Here is a 17122-nt window from a genome sequence, read left to right on the forward strand (position 1 = left end):
ATGGGTAGAATAAAGAAATAAATGCATGGGTGGTTTGAATTGTTTAAACGTCTTTACAGTTGGACAACACGAACCATCTAAATGGGAGAGTTTTCCGCCGTTTTGGCATTTATCCGGATCGGCGCGGCACAGACGACATAGCCATTCGTCAGTTCTTGACAATTTCTTTGTAAGTGGACGGATTTATACAGAAAATGACAAGGAGTTTGAAGCGAATCTCTGCATGTATCGATCTGTCATCTTTTAGTGACGTAACGAATAACTCATGTTGCAGATATATCAAGCGAGTAATCAAAGAAACGCATCCGAGTTACGGATCAATATGAATATGAAGTTTTATGCAATACTCGATCGTCTGCCAAGATGCAGAAACTGGAATTGAGAAGTTCTTAGTAAATTACGGGTATCAATATCCCTAACAGACACTGAGCCTACTGCTATGTAAGAGTATCTTTGTCATATTCTGAACGTTGGGCAAGAAAATAATTGTTCAACACTCTGAAAGATGGTAAAAATTTCCTTAACTCGTGACATCTGACTTTTTTAATGCATTCCCACACCGACCTGGCCTGCCGGAGCTGAGAAAAACTCAGTATAACAGTCCCGCGAATGCTCTACGGCCGTCACCTGAGCGACAAATGCGATCATGAAAACGACGGGAATATGAAAAGTGGTAAGTTCTTGTGCCCTGAGCAGGTCCACACCGGAATCCTCGAGTTATCGTTCTCAAATCTGAAACGCCTAAATGATGTCTTTGGTGTATAGCCTATAGACAGTGAACAAAATCACAACCACAAGAGAATAGGGTTTGACCGAATAAAGTGGTTTATAGTTTTAGTGATGCACCCTGCACGATTTGCAGTTAGCTATATGTGTATAATCTATTGTCGAATGTACTCTGTTTACTATTTTTTATTGTAGTGGTGATGATCGTCCCTTTTCCCGTCCTGGATGTTACGGACCCTCTGGTTTTCGTGCATGGCATCAAGCGCAGCCATCGGTCCTCTATACAACGTCAAGTCCGCTGCAATAGATTCCGCCTCTGCCCGAGTGTGCTTTGCACCATGATGCTGTTGTTTTGGCGCCTCGGTTTCCTCTTTCTTGCCGCTGTTTCCACTGATTGCATTTTGTTTGGCCTGCTGCTCTGCCTTCTGCGCCTTGGCTGAGGCCATAAATCGATTGACGGGGTTCGAGTAGAGCGTCAGGTCGGCTGCGATCAAAAAATCGTCTGCACCTGGTTCATTCGATTTATTCTCTAGTTCTGGAAAGACAAAGAAAATAGGCCTCAAATAAATTACCGAAATCATGGATGTCTATCCTACTCATAATCCTCCGTCTTGTCCGAAATCATTGCTTGCCGAGACAGGAATCCAGGATGTCGTAAAAAGAAGGCGTTTATGTTAAAGATGCTCCAAACCTGCATGACGAAGATCGGACGGGCTAGGGATACAATTTACAAAACGCTAGTGGCGTTCGATATGGATGGATGCAAGGACTAAGACTTGCAATCCGAACATTAGATTATGTACATGTATATCATGAAGAAATCTCCAACAACAACTCTTGCAGATCCTACATGCAAATATGGTACATGAATTTACGCGCGCGTTGTTGTCGTCTGACAGCTGAGCAATGTCGAAACATTGAGGGTCAAGATGAATACGTGTACATGTAGTCAAGAAGAGGTACATGTAACTTACGGCTTCCTCCCGTCCAAATAGATTGATCTTCTGGTCGTGCTTTTGGTACTACGACTTGGGTCTGATGGACCCGGGCATAATGCTTCCTATCCTCCTGAGGAGAAGTACTCTTGCCACAAAGCATCTTCCCCTCAAACTGCTCGTCTTTCGGGCAAGCAGTAACTTTAGACATCTTTAATTCTGGAGTATCCGAGTCAAAGTGATCATGAGGATGCTGCCTCGATTTCTGTACGCATGCCCATTACTTCTTTTACTTCTTGCACGCGCCGTTCACATGGAGCATTACATCAGTCATAGTTTGATATATCGATGAAGGGATTACTGAATGTAAAATGAATTTTTGCGCTCTTATTATTTAGCGTAATTAACTCTTAATTACATGTACCTTACATACAAAAATTGAAAAATCTTCTTTGTGTTAAAATGAGATGGGTTGAATTTCCGTCTTTCCCTTTCCTTTGACTCCCGCCTCATCAAAGTGTGCCGAGCGACTTCACCCGCACAGCAGGATTTCATGTTTGAGCAATGTGAATTTAGCATGGAACAGTGTTGACTGGTCTAGAGTCATCACATTCAAATGGCCGTGTCGTCTCATTAATAAGAGCCAATTAGAAATTAGCCGGGGTGTGCCAACTTCATTATTTGCAAAAATCGAATAATCGTCTATATATCAACTCTGGTCCGATCGATGTCGAGGGGTATTGATTAACTCGCAGGAGCATGATACTAATCACGCTAAAAGTTCGTTGCTACTCTCATCCATCAATCTCATTCCTCCTACCAAGGACAGATTTTGAGTGCAAATTACAGGTTGCTTGGCAACACTTCATTTGTATTGCAAATTGTAACGAGCAAAATGATGAATGTAATTGCATTGTCCCAAGCATGCTGCGGGTAAAGGTTGACCACCGAGATAAAATAGAATTTTATTGATAACAGGAATACGTCATGTATTGCTGTACCTCGGGAATACTGTATATACATTAAATTATGTCGTCAGAAATGTATATAAGTCGCCATGATGGACATTTGAAGATGAATGGTCATCCACACGAAGTTACCATCATAAATCAATTGAGCCTCGTTTTGGGCGTTGATAGTTGTCCGATCCTCCTTTCATTTGACCGCTTCTTAATGACTTTGCTGACTTGGTAATTACCAGCACTGGGCTTGAAAAGATTAATCACGGCCAATAATGCTGGTTATCAGCCTGTAGCTCAGACGATGAAACCATATGCTTTCATTGCTTTGGTCCGTGATGATTGCATTTCAGAGCCGAGTCAGATGAAGCTTTTGCTCCAAACATCCCTGCTCCTTATCGCGGCAATTTAGCGCCATCTGACAGCAAATCTTGGAACTGTCTTCTACACACTTACTTCCGCCAATATACCACACTTCCGTCCATAATTCACGACTCTCTGCTTGCTTGTCTGCCTCTCGCTGAATATATGAATGCATAAGATTATTCATCGCATGGTATAAATCTGATTTATCCGTCGTGAGCATTAATGCAGGAAATGCGACAATTTGATTGGCTGATTTAATGGTCACAATAATTCGAATAATTGCATGTTCGAATAAATATCTTCCCTTCAGCTTTTCCTGTTTTTTTCCCTGACGGTTGACACTGACAGTTTATCTGAGGCAGTTTATTAGTGATCGGCTGCATTTTCAGTCGGCATGGGTGCATTCAAATATTACGCCATAAAGTCCCTAGGACTTTGAGAAGCGCATGGACATCATCAAGGTGTGGAAAGGTAAAGGTCATGATATCGCATGATATCGCATCCGAATATCTCATCAATAGAGAGAAAAAAAGCATTCGCAGTTTCATCGATCCTTACCGGATCGACACTGCACGAAGCAAAGAATGATATCAGTCACCATTTCAGCGACTGTTGATAACAGCTATACATGTACATTACCTTAACCCGATAAGTCAATGCTTAATGGATTTCTGCAGTAACAACAGAATAAGCGGCAGTTATGATGCAGCCGCGTTTTCCTGTATACAACCAAAATCTGCATCCATCTCATACAAAATCAGACTATTTCTACACCCTGTAACGTTAGTAAGTAAATGAAGGCGAACGACTTTTTTATAACAAGAAAGGAAAGCAAGCAAAGATACTAAATGCGAAGGACTAAAAATGGAAGCAAAGGAAATGATAAAGTATGATATAAACTAAGCACGGTAACTCAGACTGACGAAAGGACTAATGAAATACATGTACATTGTATAGATGCTGACATGTAACTATAAACAGGGAAGCCGTGCAAGTGGAAAGAAAATAGGGTGTTTCCGCAAATCCCCGAAACGCCAACGCGTACTCCTATCCAATTGTTTAACTTCCTGTTCACGATGTCGAACAATGTGATAGGTGTTGGCGTTGGCGTTTCGGTGATTTGCGAAAACTCCCTAACTCCCGGAAAGGAGAATCTTCACTCAATATTCATATTATGTAAACAAAATACATACCTGCCATTATTGCTATGTACTATCGTTGCTTGTAAACCTCTCCTACTTTGTGGCAAACACGAGATTCTGGTAAAATCGAGATTTGATTGAATGCAAGACGACTCTTCAGTATGAGCAACCTTTCAAAGCAAAAAATGATAAAATGACGACTGTTGACTACTCTCTGCATGAACGAAAGCTGCCGTGAACCTGTCCGCTGGAAGTCTGTCGCGTGTTGTGCTGCTGTCAGCGATCTCGGTCTCAGTGCTCCTCGTTAGTGGTGATTGTGACAGGTCCGATACTATTCCATAGCGAGATCGAATTAAAGCTACGCGGCATCTTTGGAACTCGAGGGAAGGACGCCAATAAGTCTTTATACTGATGGCCATTGCAATCTATATCGACGAGGTTTAGGGGTAAACCGATATATAAGTGTAGATTTACATGGAAGCGATTATTTGTTCCACAAAATTCTCAGCGCCCGGCCCATCACTGCGGCTGGGAAAAATTAAAGTGGACTTTATACTGCGACACTAAAATTAGCCAGGAATCTCAAACATACACAGTATATAATAGCTTTAAATACTGCTCATAGCGCTAATATCTGATCATATTGATCTTTTTCTACCTGGCTCACTAATGACTGATTTATATCCAGAATCCACTGGGAAGGAATTCTCTTGAGTCTCTACATGACGCAAGGTCCTGGCCTGTGGATCGCATGTATAGGAATGATACCTGCCGATTCCAATGAAAATTCAGATAGTACAATTTTATATCCGCTCGTTGCTATTGGATGCCGTTGACGGCCGTGACAGCAATCGGGATGGGATTGAACCATTCTCTAAAGCAGACTTTTTGGCTCTGAAGGAGCCAAATCTGAAGAAATAAACAGGTGGGGCAGAATATTGTTGCATGAAATACACCGAGATGGCAACACTGTGGTCTCCCTCCGGCTCATGACGGCTGATGGTTACTGACGGTTTACCTGATGTCAGTTTCAGCAACCACAAGCACCGCCTTCGACAACCACATGGCCAGGCAGGAGGCGTGTCGATCAGTAGCGTTTTCTTGTCGTTACATCTTGTTTTGATAATCTCAATGCGGTGTTGGTACACAGTGGTAACACAAGACATAAAGCTTTGCTAGCTGTGAGAGTGTTTATTGTCGTGAGGCAACAGAGTAAGACAGACGCTGGCACCGCCATGGCCACTGGAATGCAAAGTTGTCGCTTTGTGGATCTTCAACCGAACTTTGATTTTCGCAACAACATTGCGTCACTTTCTGTTTCTGCCATGTCTGCCCCTCCATTCGCAGCAGGAGGTTCTAGGATGGACACAGGACGTGACAGTTTTTCACGAGGAATCAATTACCTCATACCCAGAAGAATGCCTATTTTAGATTCGGACAAAGTTGGCATCGATTACAAGGATTCCTCTGGTCGCAACGTGTCCCGAAACAGTGCAAAAACGCCTCGGGATAAAGCTGACGTCATGATTCTATCAGACATGAGTGGCTCTTACAACAGAAAAAGCCAGCTACATCAGCGGAGCCAATGTGACTCGGACGACAGTTCTCAAAGCTGCGACAAAAGCAAAAAGGTTCCGTTGTACGATTCCTGCGTGGACCAGGACGATGGAGATAGTGGTTCAACTGGACCGAGCCCGAGCTTCAAGAGTGATGATGCGTCAGACTCTGACGCGGAGGAGTCCTGTATACCTCACGTCTATGCCCCAGGGTCGGGGCACCGCCGTTGTCTGCTCTGGGCCTGCAAAGCATGCAAGAAGAAGACAGTGAGCGTTGACAGACGGAAGGCTGCGACCATGCGGGAAAGGAGACGCTTACACAAGGTGAACGCAGCGTTCGAGGCGTTGAAGCGGCGGACAAGTTCCAACCCAAATCAGCGTCTGCCCAAGGTTGAGATATTACGCAACGCTATCGATTATATTGAGAGTTTGGAAGACATGTTGCGGGGAAACAAGATCGCTACGGATGCGAACAACTTCTGCAACTTCGATCAAGCGGGACTGGTGAGTTATCTGGTTGTTTTCCTTTCTGTTTGATCAAGGGTCCTCTGGTCAGAGTCGGAGCTGTGCTATCAACATGCTTGCTCTGCCAAATCTAGATCTCCCACACGAACATTGAGACCGCAGTAGCCCATGCACTTGCTTGCAACTGCATGTGAACTTCAACGCCGCAGGTCTTGTTTACTTTTTATGGAGGAAACTCCTTTTCGCTCGGGTCAGGGTTCATGTGGTCCGGTAGGAGGGAAGTGGGCGGGGGGTAAATATATTCCTTTTAAAACAATTATCAACTTGGAGTATGCCACATTCAACAGCACAGCCGTAAAAACAGAGTCCTAGAGAAAAAAGTCTAGACATCATGGACATCCATCCAGACCACTGACATTACAAAATCTCTGGACCACTGATGGCTGGCTTGTGGTATTCGACTCGATGACTCGACGACGCGATGACTCGATGACGCGATCAAGTTGGAATCTTTTTAAAGAATATCACTGCCTGGACTGTAATTTATACATAGAATCATAAGTGGAGGAAAATAAAAAAGAACTGATCATTACCAACCCCTTTCCAGCTGTTTTCACCGTATCTAATCCGACCATTTTTCGTTTCCTACAAGTTCGCATTTTTGATAAAACCATGCGCCATGTTGCTATGCAAGCTTACCGTCAATACAGCTGAATACACCTAAATATAGCTGGTTCAGATCAACCTCCTACCCAGGTTCTTTACGAGCAGAAATTCCAATGTTAAAATGACACGCGAGTTCCTGGAGACAAGGTTGGCTCTGGATATCCGTTCAGCACGGCAATATTAAATGTCCTATACACCTTTCCAGAAATGGGGCGCTGAGTGTCCGAAATAGTGATGTCATAAGGGGAAACTAGGCCTGTGGTGGAGGGACAAAGGAGATAGTCATGGTTGACCAACACACTTGGATGCCTTTAATGACGGACAAGGGGGAAAAAGTTAGTTCCAATGCAAGCCACCAATTTCGGAAAGCATGTATAGGGGCTGATGTATTGGGGGGGGGGGGGGGGGGGGGGCAGATGTCAAGGGGCGGAAGAGGGACTGAGTGACTGAGTCTAAAAAACTGCACATATGCGAAATTCCGATTGTTGACAGACTACCACATGACATCTGACATTGGCCACTAGAAGCTTGTTTGTCAATTAAATCTCCGGTCATTTTGCATGCTATGTGTGACGGGGCACAATTAACAGTGTCCATTATCATCCGACATTTATGTTCAAATCATATCATCTTATATATAGTTAGTTTTATACCAGTTAAATGAGACTTCATTTAACTCAATGTCATATATTATACTTAGGTTAGTTAGTTCACTTTTTACCATAACGTGTCAGGATGTTGTTCTCACTAACAACCATCCCAACAGGACACAAGGTATAAGGAAGCTATCATATATTCTAAAACTTCTAAGAAACTCCGGATTGGTACCAGTTGGTGACAGGTTTGGAGTGGTGCGTGGGCGTTTTAAGCCTATGAGATGATCAGCAAGAGGGAGAGTCTGGCACAGGAAGTTAACTTTTCCTGTCTCTGCCAGTTACAGTTTCTGGGAAATTGTGGAGTCATTCTCACATGGTCCTAAGATATTTAGTTGGGGAACAAGGGCCAAACATCACTTGCGTCTTGATCTCTTGCGAGGCAAGACCGTTGTTTAAAGAGAACTCATCATTAGATTAGATCCAATTTATGGAATTTGGTGAGATCATTCAGGAGATTCCAGTATGCTCTTATGTAGACCAGGAGCGAGAGAAAGATTGGTTCAGGAGAATTTACATGTCATTGTAAAGGAATAGAGGACCGCGTGATTGGTCAAAGGAAATAGACTGTGGAAAGGAGTATCCCACGTCTATGGGATCGTAAGGTGACCTGTCATTGCCCTTTTCTTTCTTCTTTGTTTTTGTTCGGTTCTTTTGGTTGTGTGTGTAAACGTGTATATAACATGCTCCAGAATATGCTAGTTGAATAAATATACCATATCCGGAAAGAATCTAGCCTTACTTTAATTCTGCTTGGCTATATATGAAACTTCCGCGAGTCCTTTAAATATCAAAATCAATCGCGGGGACCAATCTTCAGTGGCCATGGCTGGGGGGGGGGGGGGCACATCCTTCTACATACCGTAGCTGGGTATGGGAAGGCCGAGCTAAAACCTCTGCTGTTGCAGCGGTAGCCCGGAGACCAGGACCATGGGATTCCGTATTTTAACAAAAATCCATAGCAACGATCGCGTCATCGAGCCATCGCGTCGTCGAGTCATCGAGTCGAATACCACAAGCCCTGATGGCTCGCCCGAATCTTTCATCACGAAATGCCTCATGTTTTTCTAGCCATATCCATAGCTTAGCCAAACATTTATCTTCAAAATACCGGTAATGATATCTGTAACTACTTTAATTGAAGCCAGAGCGACCCCGGAGCTCCCGGCCTCTGCGTCACACCGCGATCTGAAGGGAACTTGAGTCAAATTAGCCTATAGGTAATGAAGTCATGCTCTTTCGAGAGTTTACACATGTAATGTGAACCAGACGGCGGACGTGTCTTCCTAACCAATATCGGCTGGGCCTGGCTGTGGTAGCGACACTTCCAAATGTTATACCACAAGGGGCAACTAAAAACTCGTGCGGAAAATCAACATCTTAACCAAAAGAACAGTACAGACAATGCTCACGCACCCTTCACTACCTTTTCAACGCTTCTTTTTTACACTTGCGCCTGTTTTTTATTTATTGTATCTTCCGCTGATATGATATGTAAGACGTTTATAAACTTATTTGAATTTCAAGTATGTTGTTCACCAGGAAAACATGGTTACTGATGATGAATGATTAAGTTAAAGGAAAATTCCGACCCATTTCCTGAAAGCAACGGACGAGAACCATGAAATCAAATTTCCTTGAACTTAAACTGTCGAAATAACAGTTGACACGCGTCGACCTAAGCGAAACCATATTCTGGTTCTGTCTTCGAGTGTTATGAGGCCCACGTGTGAACTGAACAAGCTGACAAGCATCTCAATAATGACAATCTATCATCAGCTTTTTTGCCGCACGAGGGACCATCTCGGACGAAATGTTTTGCACTTTTACTGCTAACTCGGGTCTGATCCGTCAATCATAGTCGAAAACTAGAGTCAACAAACATGACAAAACCAGTAGAATGAAAAGTGACTGTGTCGTTTTAGGCGTCGCGTCGAATGGCACTGGATCGCGGACAGGGACGATGCATTGCAACGCTGAGTTGATCCAAAACTTGGAGGTACATGAATAAGGCAATTAATGTTAACCGTTAGTGCCATCTATTCGGGCCTACTTGTAAAGGCCTGTTGGTACTGACATGTATGTAGGTCTGGAACCTGAGCCTTCTCTCTTTATCTTTTCAGAACCTGAACGAAACAAGCTGGTACTTTGATAAGTTTGGACAAAATGGTGGAAGGGTTGCCCATTACACTGGATTTCAAGGTACGTACGGCACCCGCTTTTTACATCGAATTTGTTCTTACCATTGTCGCAACCACGAACGTCTATCATATGCACGCGACGTCCGTGTCACAACCTATAACGTTGTCCACGAAGTTTTGTCGTTTTTAAAAGATACAGGTCTAAAATAGTACGTAAATCAAGAGGCTAATTTCAACCTAACATTCGGCCATGGCTTTGTAACCCTGTGAGCTGTGGCAATCTTGCAAAGTACTCTGGGAGAAACAATCGGGAGCGCGAAGGACACGCAACGCCACGACCCTCAACTGTAAATCAGTTAGGTTCCGTACTGGCTTTCAAGCCGTCTGCAGAAGTCTTGTTATTTACAGAAAATCGCCCTGGCTCCTGAGAGGGATTGGTAACCTCAATCTTAAATGATTTTGCCACTTACGTTTGTCTGTTGTCTCTCTTCAGAAAATGGCCCTGCCACCTCCAGCATAGATCGACTGTCCTACATCGTGGATAACATCCGTCCTTCCAACATGCCCAGCCCGATGTCGTCACTCGCCAATAACGCAAGGGACAATCTCATTCGAAAATGATGTGAATGTAGCAGGCTATTCAGTCTCAAGACAAACTCAGTGGGTTTTTAGTCCCACTTGTGGTTGTGACTATAAGCATCACACTTGGTGTTACATAAAAATGCAACGATCTGATAGGCAAAATTTACCTGAAATCATCGTTGACTGAGGATGTTGTATATTACACAACCAGAAATTGACATTACATCGTATGTGTGAGGTACATGCATTCACCCGGTTTATCAATTTTCGATCCAGTCCGCCGAAGACCTTTCACCAGCCTCTTCCGTTCACTCATTACAGACAAGGGACTTCGTTCTCGATAAGTCCGTTTTGGATACGACGCTAGATTGTTGGAAGGGCGAAATGACTAGGTGTGTTGTCCTCAGGTGTGAAGGTATGGTGAGTCCTAGGATGAATGTCACAGTTATCGGCACATTGGCTTAGTAGATTCTGAAGGTAACATGTGATTGCAACAAGGCGTAAGCTTTTGAATTGTATTGGGACTAGCATTCCTGTCGCACCAGTATTCGAGTATACACGTCCATGCATTTAGCATCGGACTTGACCACATTTGTCCGTTCTTCGCACACGAGGGCGAAGGACGGTTACGACGAAATAGGCCGCTTTTCTACAATACCTTTATATTTATTTACACGATAAGGTAAAACATATTATCATGATATGAATCTGTATTTTATACAATTTACACATTATATCACGTTCTTGAAATATAATATGAATATATTGCATTTTCAGTCGTCTCCCTTTCATTCTTTTTCCTCCAAGGTCACACACGTCAGAATAATCAATTTTAGGGCAGAGGTGCTCCTTCCGGTCACTTCCGAAGCCGCTCTTCACTGACATGGCTTTAACGCCGGGGGTCATCATCTTCACCTACAGCCCCTGACAACGCCCCCTCAAACTAACAGTCCTTTGTGTCTGTGGGCTGGCGTCGGAACCACCGCCTTTTCTCAGGAAACCGACAAATATGGTAATTGATAATGTAAAAACCTGTGAATACTAGGGTTTTCTTGCGATGACGAAGACTTGGGGGTGGTGGTGATGGTGGGGGGAGGGGGGTCGATATGCGGTTCTCACGATTCACTTCAAAAACGTAGATTTTTGGCCTTTTGTCAATTAAGGCAAAAGTAATGAACAAGACAGATTCCGCGATTTAGTGTAGGACAGGATCAAAGACCAAGACGAACTGAGTTTACATGAATGAAGTGGGTTGTCTATAAAACAAAGACCCAAGACCTGGAAAACAGTGACCCCAGCTACTAGAAAAACAAGACCTATCATCTTTATGAACCATTGTTTTCCTTCGGATAAATTAAGCTCTTTCATTAGCCGCTTCAAGAAGTTGTTTTTCAAAGTGTCAGAAGATCTCATTTCCTTCGCCGCAGGTAACATGCTGCACTTATGTAACTTAGGATGTCCAGGTAGCCTGGATCATGGCTTCAATGAAAGTTAATTGAAACGAGTGTTCGGTCGAGGGAGCTGCAGTCGGGCGTACAGAGGTCAATAAATTCTGGTAGCCCATGTGCACCTTTACAAGTTGTAACCAGGTGTTTGCATCATCCGTTACAACAAGGCAAGTATACTTGGACCCATCCGTCCCACCTCAAGTTGCTTTAGGCCTGCGACTGCAACTTCTAATTGTTGGCACGTCCCAAAGCATTCGCATCAGTCGTCAGGGTTGACCTGAACCCTCAGTGTGGTTGGCAAGGATCCCCTGCTGTAATCTGCCGAGCTTTGTGACGAGATACCGTTATGCAAAAAGTTCACACACTGGTGTTGTTAACTGATTCCTCGTCATATATATCGCACGTTCGTCATTGGGTTCGGCACAAAACCACGGGGTAAATTATTTTGGTATACAATAGAACCATATCATGTTTTAGGCTTACAGCGATATCTAGATCGCAGGAGTGACATCTCCTACCGTAGAAAGTCGTTACAAAATTTCCCGTCTTGATGTGATTGCTTGGGCCAAGAGAACCACTTTAATACTTGACGCACTGCAAAGTACCTGTTCCAAATTCACACTCGGTTGAAAAATCAAAAAAGACCCAGAGATGAGAGGTTGGGGAAAGGATCAACAACAAAGAGAGTGCTTTCGAAAACAATCTTCTGACAGTACATGTATGTATTACGTTATTTTGAGTCGTCTTCTTGCATGAACCTGGGAAAGTGAGTCGCCTCTCTCACTTCGTAATCAGGTGACGAAACGGGGTGATGAGACATGATTGCCTCGCTGACATGCCTGATTGACAGGGAGCTAATTATGGCCATTCCGCCAAGTATCATAGCTCATTACCAAGAGGATATTTCACTGGATACTTACCTTTCGACTTCTGAATGTTTATGTTATCTTCAGTATCTTACAGCAGTGGGCAGCTGGCCGCTCTGAAAGTTATGTTGATTTCGCCCGGGAGTTTTCAGCGGTAAGTTGGGAATACGAAAAACTGTGGAGTATCAAACTGGTAGCTTGTGTGGGCTTCAAAGTGACATTTCTTCACATTGTTGGACGTATAGGCCTATAACAAATATTCTTCAGGATAGGGACCATCAGTTTCATCAATTTTTAACGATTTGACGTTGAAAATTATTCAGCAATATCCAAACACCGAACCTGTCGCAGGGACCTGGCTTAGTGCTGCAACGAAATTACAGATCATCATTTTGACAGATTCGCAAGCTTTGTCTTAGGATTTTTTATGCCCACCATGTTGCCAACTTTAGAAATGAACGGGCACACAAGCCCAGCGTTCGCATACGCAACGAACGCAAACTACCACCAAGTGTCTCATTATCGGCCGCAGTTTGGACTTGGCCAAGACAATCTTTACAGCTATGGCCACCGAAATAATGTTGAGGACCAAGGACTTAAGAATGGTACGGACCAAAATTCGCTGTTCTATCTGTCACCAAACCGGCCAAATTACAGATTTTCAACACCAGACTGCAGTACACAATCAGGAGGCGCTTCGCCGCCAAAATTTAAAAAATCGGAAACTTGTCTCGGTGGCGTTAACCAACTTTCTCGTCCAAGTAGTGTCACTAGTGTCACAAGTGATGAGTGTATTTCTAAGGACAGTGATGAGCACACACATGTGGTTATTCCGGGGCCGAATGGGGCGACCAGGAGTTGCCTGATGTGGGCCTGCAAGGCCTGCAAAAAGAAGGCATCGCCCACTGACAGACGACGGGCCGCGACCATGCGCGAACGCAGGCGTTTGGAGAAAATTAATGACGCTTTTGAAGCGCTGAAGAAAAGGACTTGTACGAATCCGAACCAGCGATTACCCAAGCTGGAGATACTCAGAAGTGCTATAGAATATATCGAAAATCTGGAGGATTTACTGGAGTCAAGTAATCCTACACCGCAGGGACCATGTCTTGAAGACAGCAGGAGGAAATATTTGGTAAGTCATTTTGTGCCTTTGTCCCTCGTTAAAACAATGACACATATTTTAGCTACATAACAACTCGTGTGATGACAAATTAACTTACATGTACATCTGCCAAAGGGAGCGGATCCAGGCTCATTTGACGAAAACGGAACTGGCTTCTCACGGGCGGACTAATGGCCAGGCAACCGATTCTTGTCCACAGGTGGACTGCACACCCTGCGCGGATGACTGTCACAACCATTACAAGATTTCTGACGCAATATCGCGATCGTTTCTATAGTATAGGCTATCAGGGCAGGAAGCTGCACAAACGTGAAATAAGAAAGTGTTCTCTGCAAAAATGACCAAATTTGAAGGACGGTGTTCTCTGAGAATTTCTTTTATTTATAACGGATGCTTTTGTAGCTGTCTCTTTTTCGTGTATACTGTAATTCGTTTGACACGGTTGCTCTGATATAAATACCGCCATTTCGTTCTTGTTTCAGAATGGTGTTTTTAATGCGCCTTCATACTGGACCATGGATTCTTGGAAATATCCTCAAAATAATAGCAATATGTTTCAAGCAGCAGGAGCGGGTAATTATCGTTTAGTCCAACTATGTATCAAACATACATGTATACGGGGTGTAATGTTTCAAAACGTGGGGGCTCTCAAAGGCGGGATGATTCACCGCGAATTCGCTCCGACTAATAACGGCTGAAACCCACCGAATTTTTAGGCAATCCTCATCAAGAATGTTTGGAAATCATTCCTCATTTGAACTAACATCATATCATGGTATCCTGCCTCGCAGATTAGATCACTTCAAGTTTCGAATGCTAGGTATAAACGTCGCCTGTCATGCAAATATTCCTCGATGGCTGTGAAAATTCATTTTCTGTTAACTCCATGATACCCGGGAGGCCTGCTGGTCGCAACATGACCCCTGCTGGTGGTAACCCATAAACTGATCCTTATACCGGTGTTGATTATAATTTGAAATTCATCCAAAATCGAACTAAGGACAAAGTCACAGGATAGTAGTAGCTGAAATAAATGCTTTGCAAGCCACCTTTTTGGCCTCGTTTCCTTTCAATACTCGCGTTGTATTTTTTCTAAACGAAGTAAAATATACAAATAGAGTATTGCATGGACAACCCATCCATACAGCAATTTGCAATAAATTCACCAGTACCAACCTCCCACTAAACGACCAGTTGCTCGAAGCAATCAAACAATGAAACGTACTCTTCTTGTTTACCTGCTCTGCTGAAGACACTGTAATTAGCAGAACATCTTCGCCAAGAGGAAAAAGGTATCATCGAACTCATCACCAAATTGTTGGATATACTAAGAGAGTTAACCCACTAATAAATTTTTACTTTACACTTCCACGACGTGTTATATTGGGGAATATTGGTTCCCTCCTACCAGGTTTGACACGACTGGGCCGGTGCCGGGGGCCAATGCATACAGTGGCCGTATAGCGCGGTTCGCTCTGGGTACCAAATTACAATGGGGCCCGAGTTGCCTGGCCAAATAATAAAAACTGGGGGACGGGCAACAGATACAAACGCGAGCAATGGTGAAGCAGTGTCCCTCCTCATTTTCCATTCTCTCCATTTCTCAGTGTCTTTCGTATAATTTCAGACCTCTCCAACGGTTACGGGGACAAATCAAGTATCGACTGCCTGACATCGATGGTGGACAATCTACACAGGTCATCTATTCAGTGCTGAGCCCCCCAGAATCAGATGAACGAGAAATTGACAACTGAGAATATAGTGTAGTGTTCAAAACGAAAGACTGAGAACGAAGGACTTCGAAGATAGCGATGGCCACGTATTAGTAAAGCACATCAACACTAACATCCTCCCACGTCAGGCCTTCGCGTTCCAAAAATTCACCAATCAAAGTGTGTCACTTTATATTTGTCTGGGCTCCGGATCTAACTCTCGCGCTGCCAAAATCGAGGCCGGCGAACCAGGCTACTGCTTTGCGCCTGCCATGGGAGGACGAACAACAAGGATTATTTGGCGTTGAAGAACACACGTCGTTACTGATGGAGTATACTGCAAATACTAGACCTAATTTATTGTTAAGAAACATAATTCAAGTATGCTATCATATCTGTAAATAAAAACAACAAATCAATCAATAAAGCGACCAAGGATGAAATGAAAGTAAACCATAGTTTCGTTTGTGGATGCTTGCCAACACCCCAGCGTTATTGGGCGATATGAATAAAGACTAGCAAATGCTTTTACTTCAATTCTGTACAGAAAGGCCTAGTGTAAATGTACATAAAGTTTTAGATAAAAGCATTTGCTAGTCTTTATTCATATCACCCATTGTCCTTCAGGTCACTGTCTTGTTTTTTTCTGTCATTTCGCACCAAACCTCAGCGAGGCACCTCGGTTTTGGCCAACATATAGTACATCAGTTTACTATCAAGTAATGTTTCTTTCAAGCCAGACTGTAATTTCTTATGCTGGTGACTGAGGAGGACTCGCGAACGGTGTGGCCTACTCCTGGTGTTCTTGGCTAAAATATGTTGGTGATTATAGACGTCCCAGGTAGATGAAGTTAGCTGTCATCAGTTGGGTGAAAAAGTGACGGAAAACTAGGAGTTGAATATCCCCAAGGAGAGCCTCCCCATCACGGCTGCTGAAATCATTCATTAACTGCACCTGGACCGACACATTGACGTCCTTTTGATCACGGTCACGTCGTAAGAGTAACATACCGATTTTAGCTAGGGTCTTTAACCCGCTAAGCATATATTGCACAAGGTACATTTCTCTGAGCTGTGAAAATGTACTGCACTGCACCTTCTTCCTGCTCCTTCAAGAAAATGACCCCCATAAGCAGAATGACCAAACACGTAACAACTGAGTTTCGCGAAATTTTTGGCTAGGATTTCTTATCGAGGACAATGTCACAACCAGATTGGTGGGATTGGTTGACTTCAAATGGAACTGAGAGTTTATACTCGTTTGAAGAAAAGCAGTCGACTTTATGATAAAAGAAGAAGCACACGCCCAGAACTCAATCCTTCAACATTTGTTGCTGATTTAACATTCTGATACAGTTCCCAATTAAGTTACAAAATTTCGCTGGGAAGCGGCGCAGTCAATTCTCCAGACGGTATAGAGGCGGATGAGCTTGATCTATTCCTCACCTGGGTTCAATTCGACAACTGGCTTTCTCTCTGAAGCGTCCACAAATACAAGCACTCGAAATTAACGAGCGACGAAGTGAAAAGTGATAATTTGTAGTGTTTTACATGATGTTTACAGATGTTACAATTTAGCGGGATGAACATTGCTAACTTTGATTACCAGAACACCTGAGAGGGACCACTCATATCACCTGGCTCCTCCATGTCTTCGGGTTTTGCCATCCCCTCATTGGCCTAAACACCTAAACGACGCTATAAATCAATGATGAATCCAAACAATTCAGCCCCCTGATGAGGAGACAATTTTCGGAACTCGAACATTGATTATTTTCT

General features: G+C 43.5%; 3 protein-coding genes across 4 annotated transcripts; 2 read left to right on the forward strand and 1 right to left on the reverse strand.

The window, feature by feature from the left end:
- Positions 1-30: 30 nt before the first annotated feature.
- LOC135488281 (uncharacterized) lies at positions 31-4810 on the reverse strand. 2 transcript variants are annotated; one of them, XM_064772826.1, is made up of 2 exons: positions 4180-4810; positions 31-1261 (listed from the first exon to the last, which is right to left on the reverse strand). In XM_064772826.1, the coding sequence occupies exons 1-2, from the start codon at positions 4184-4186 to the stop codon at positions 906-908; spliced, it is 363 nt and encodes a 120-aa protein (XP_064628896.1). In that variant the 5' UTR covers positions 4187-4810; the 3' UTR covers positions 31-905. The 2 variants fall into 2 exon arrangements, with proteins under 2 accessions (XP_064628896.1, XP_064628895.1); XM_064772825.1 differs by lacking the exon at positions 4180-4810 and adding an exon at positions 1701-2001.
- Positions 4811-5216: 406 nt separating this feature from the next.
- On the forward strand, positions 5217-10862 carry LOC135488405 (myogenic factor 5-like). Its single transcript, XM_064773005.1, has 3 exons — positions 5217-6188; positions 9592-9670; positions 10103-10862. The coding sequence occupies exons 1-3, from the start codon at positions 5364-5366 to the stop codon at positions 10228-10230; spliced, it is 1032 nt and encodes a 343-aa protein (XP_064629075.1). The 5' UTR covers positions 5217-5363; the 3' UTR covers positions 10231-10862.
- Positions 10863-12644: 1782 nt separating this feature from the next.
- On the forward strand, positions 12645-15827 carry LOC135488342 (myogenic factor 5-like). Its single transcript, XM_064772919.1, has 4 exons — positions 12645-12659; positions 12958-13640; positions 14114-14204; positions 15259-15827. Exons 2-4 carry the CDS (start codon positions 12960-12962, stop codon positions 15345-15347), a joined length of 861 nt encoding a protein of 286 aa, XP_064628989.1. The 5' UTR covers positions 12645-12659; positions 12958-12959; the 3' UTR covers positions 15348-15827.
- Positions 15828-17122: the final 1295 nt, after the last annotated feature.

The sequence above is a fragment of the Lineus longissimus genome, chromosome 5 (genome assembly GCF_910592395.1).
Source record: "Lineus longissimus chromosome 5, tnLinLong1.2, whole genome shotgun sequence".
Classification (NCBI taxonomy): Eukaryota; Metazoa; Nemertea; class Pilidiophora; order Heteronemertea; family Lineidae; genus Lineus; species Lineus longissimus.

Bases quoted from the DNA above. Each gene is read 5' to 3' on its own strand.
- LOC135488405 (XM_064773005.1), top strand. From the start codon at position 5,364: ATGGCCACTGGAATGCAAAGTTGTCGCTTTGTGGATCTTCAACCGAAC. The intron at 6,189-9,591 runs GTGAGTTATCTG...TTATCTTTTCAG, and splicing joins ACTTCGATCAAGCGGGACTG to AACCTGAACGAAACAAGCTG. The intron at 9,671-10,102 runs GTACGTACGGCA...GTCTCTCTTCAG, and splicing joins CCATTACACTGGATTTCAAG to AAAATGGCCCTGCCACCTCC.
- LOC135488342 (XM_064772919.1), top strand. From the start codon at position 12,960: ATGAACGGGCACACAAGCCCAGCGTTCGCATACGCAACGAACGCAAAC. The intron at 13,641-14,113 runs GTAAGTCATTTT...TTCTTGTTTCAG, and splicing joins ACAGCAGGAGGAAATATTTG to AATGGTGTTTTTAATGCGCC. The intron at 14,205-15,258 runs GTAATTATCGTT...GTATAATTTCAG, and splicing joins GTTTCAAGCAGCAGGAGCGG to ACCTCTCCAACGGTTACGGG.
- LOC135488281 (XM_064772825.1), bottom strand. From the start codon at position 1,872: ATGTCTAAAGTTACTGCTTGCCCGAAAGACGAGCAGTTTGAGGGGAAG. The intron at 1,262-1,700 runs GTAAGTTACATG...TTGTCTTTCCAG, and splicing joins TATTTGGACGGGAGGAAGCC to AACTAGAGAATAAATCGAAT.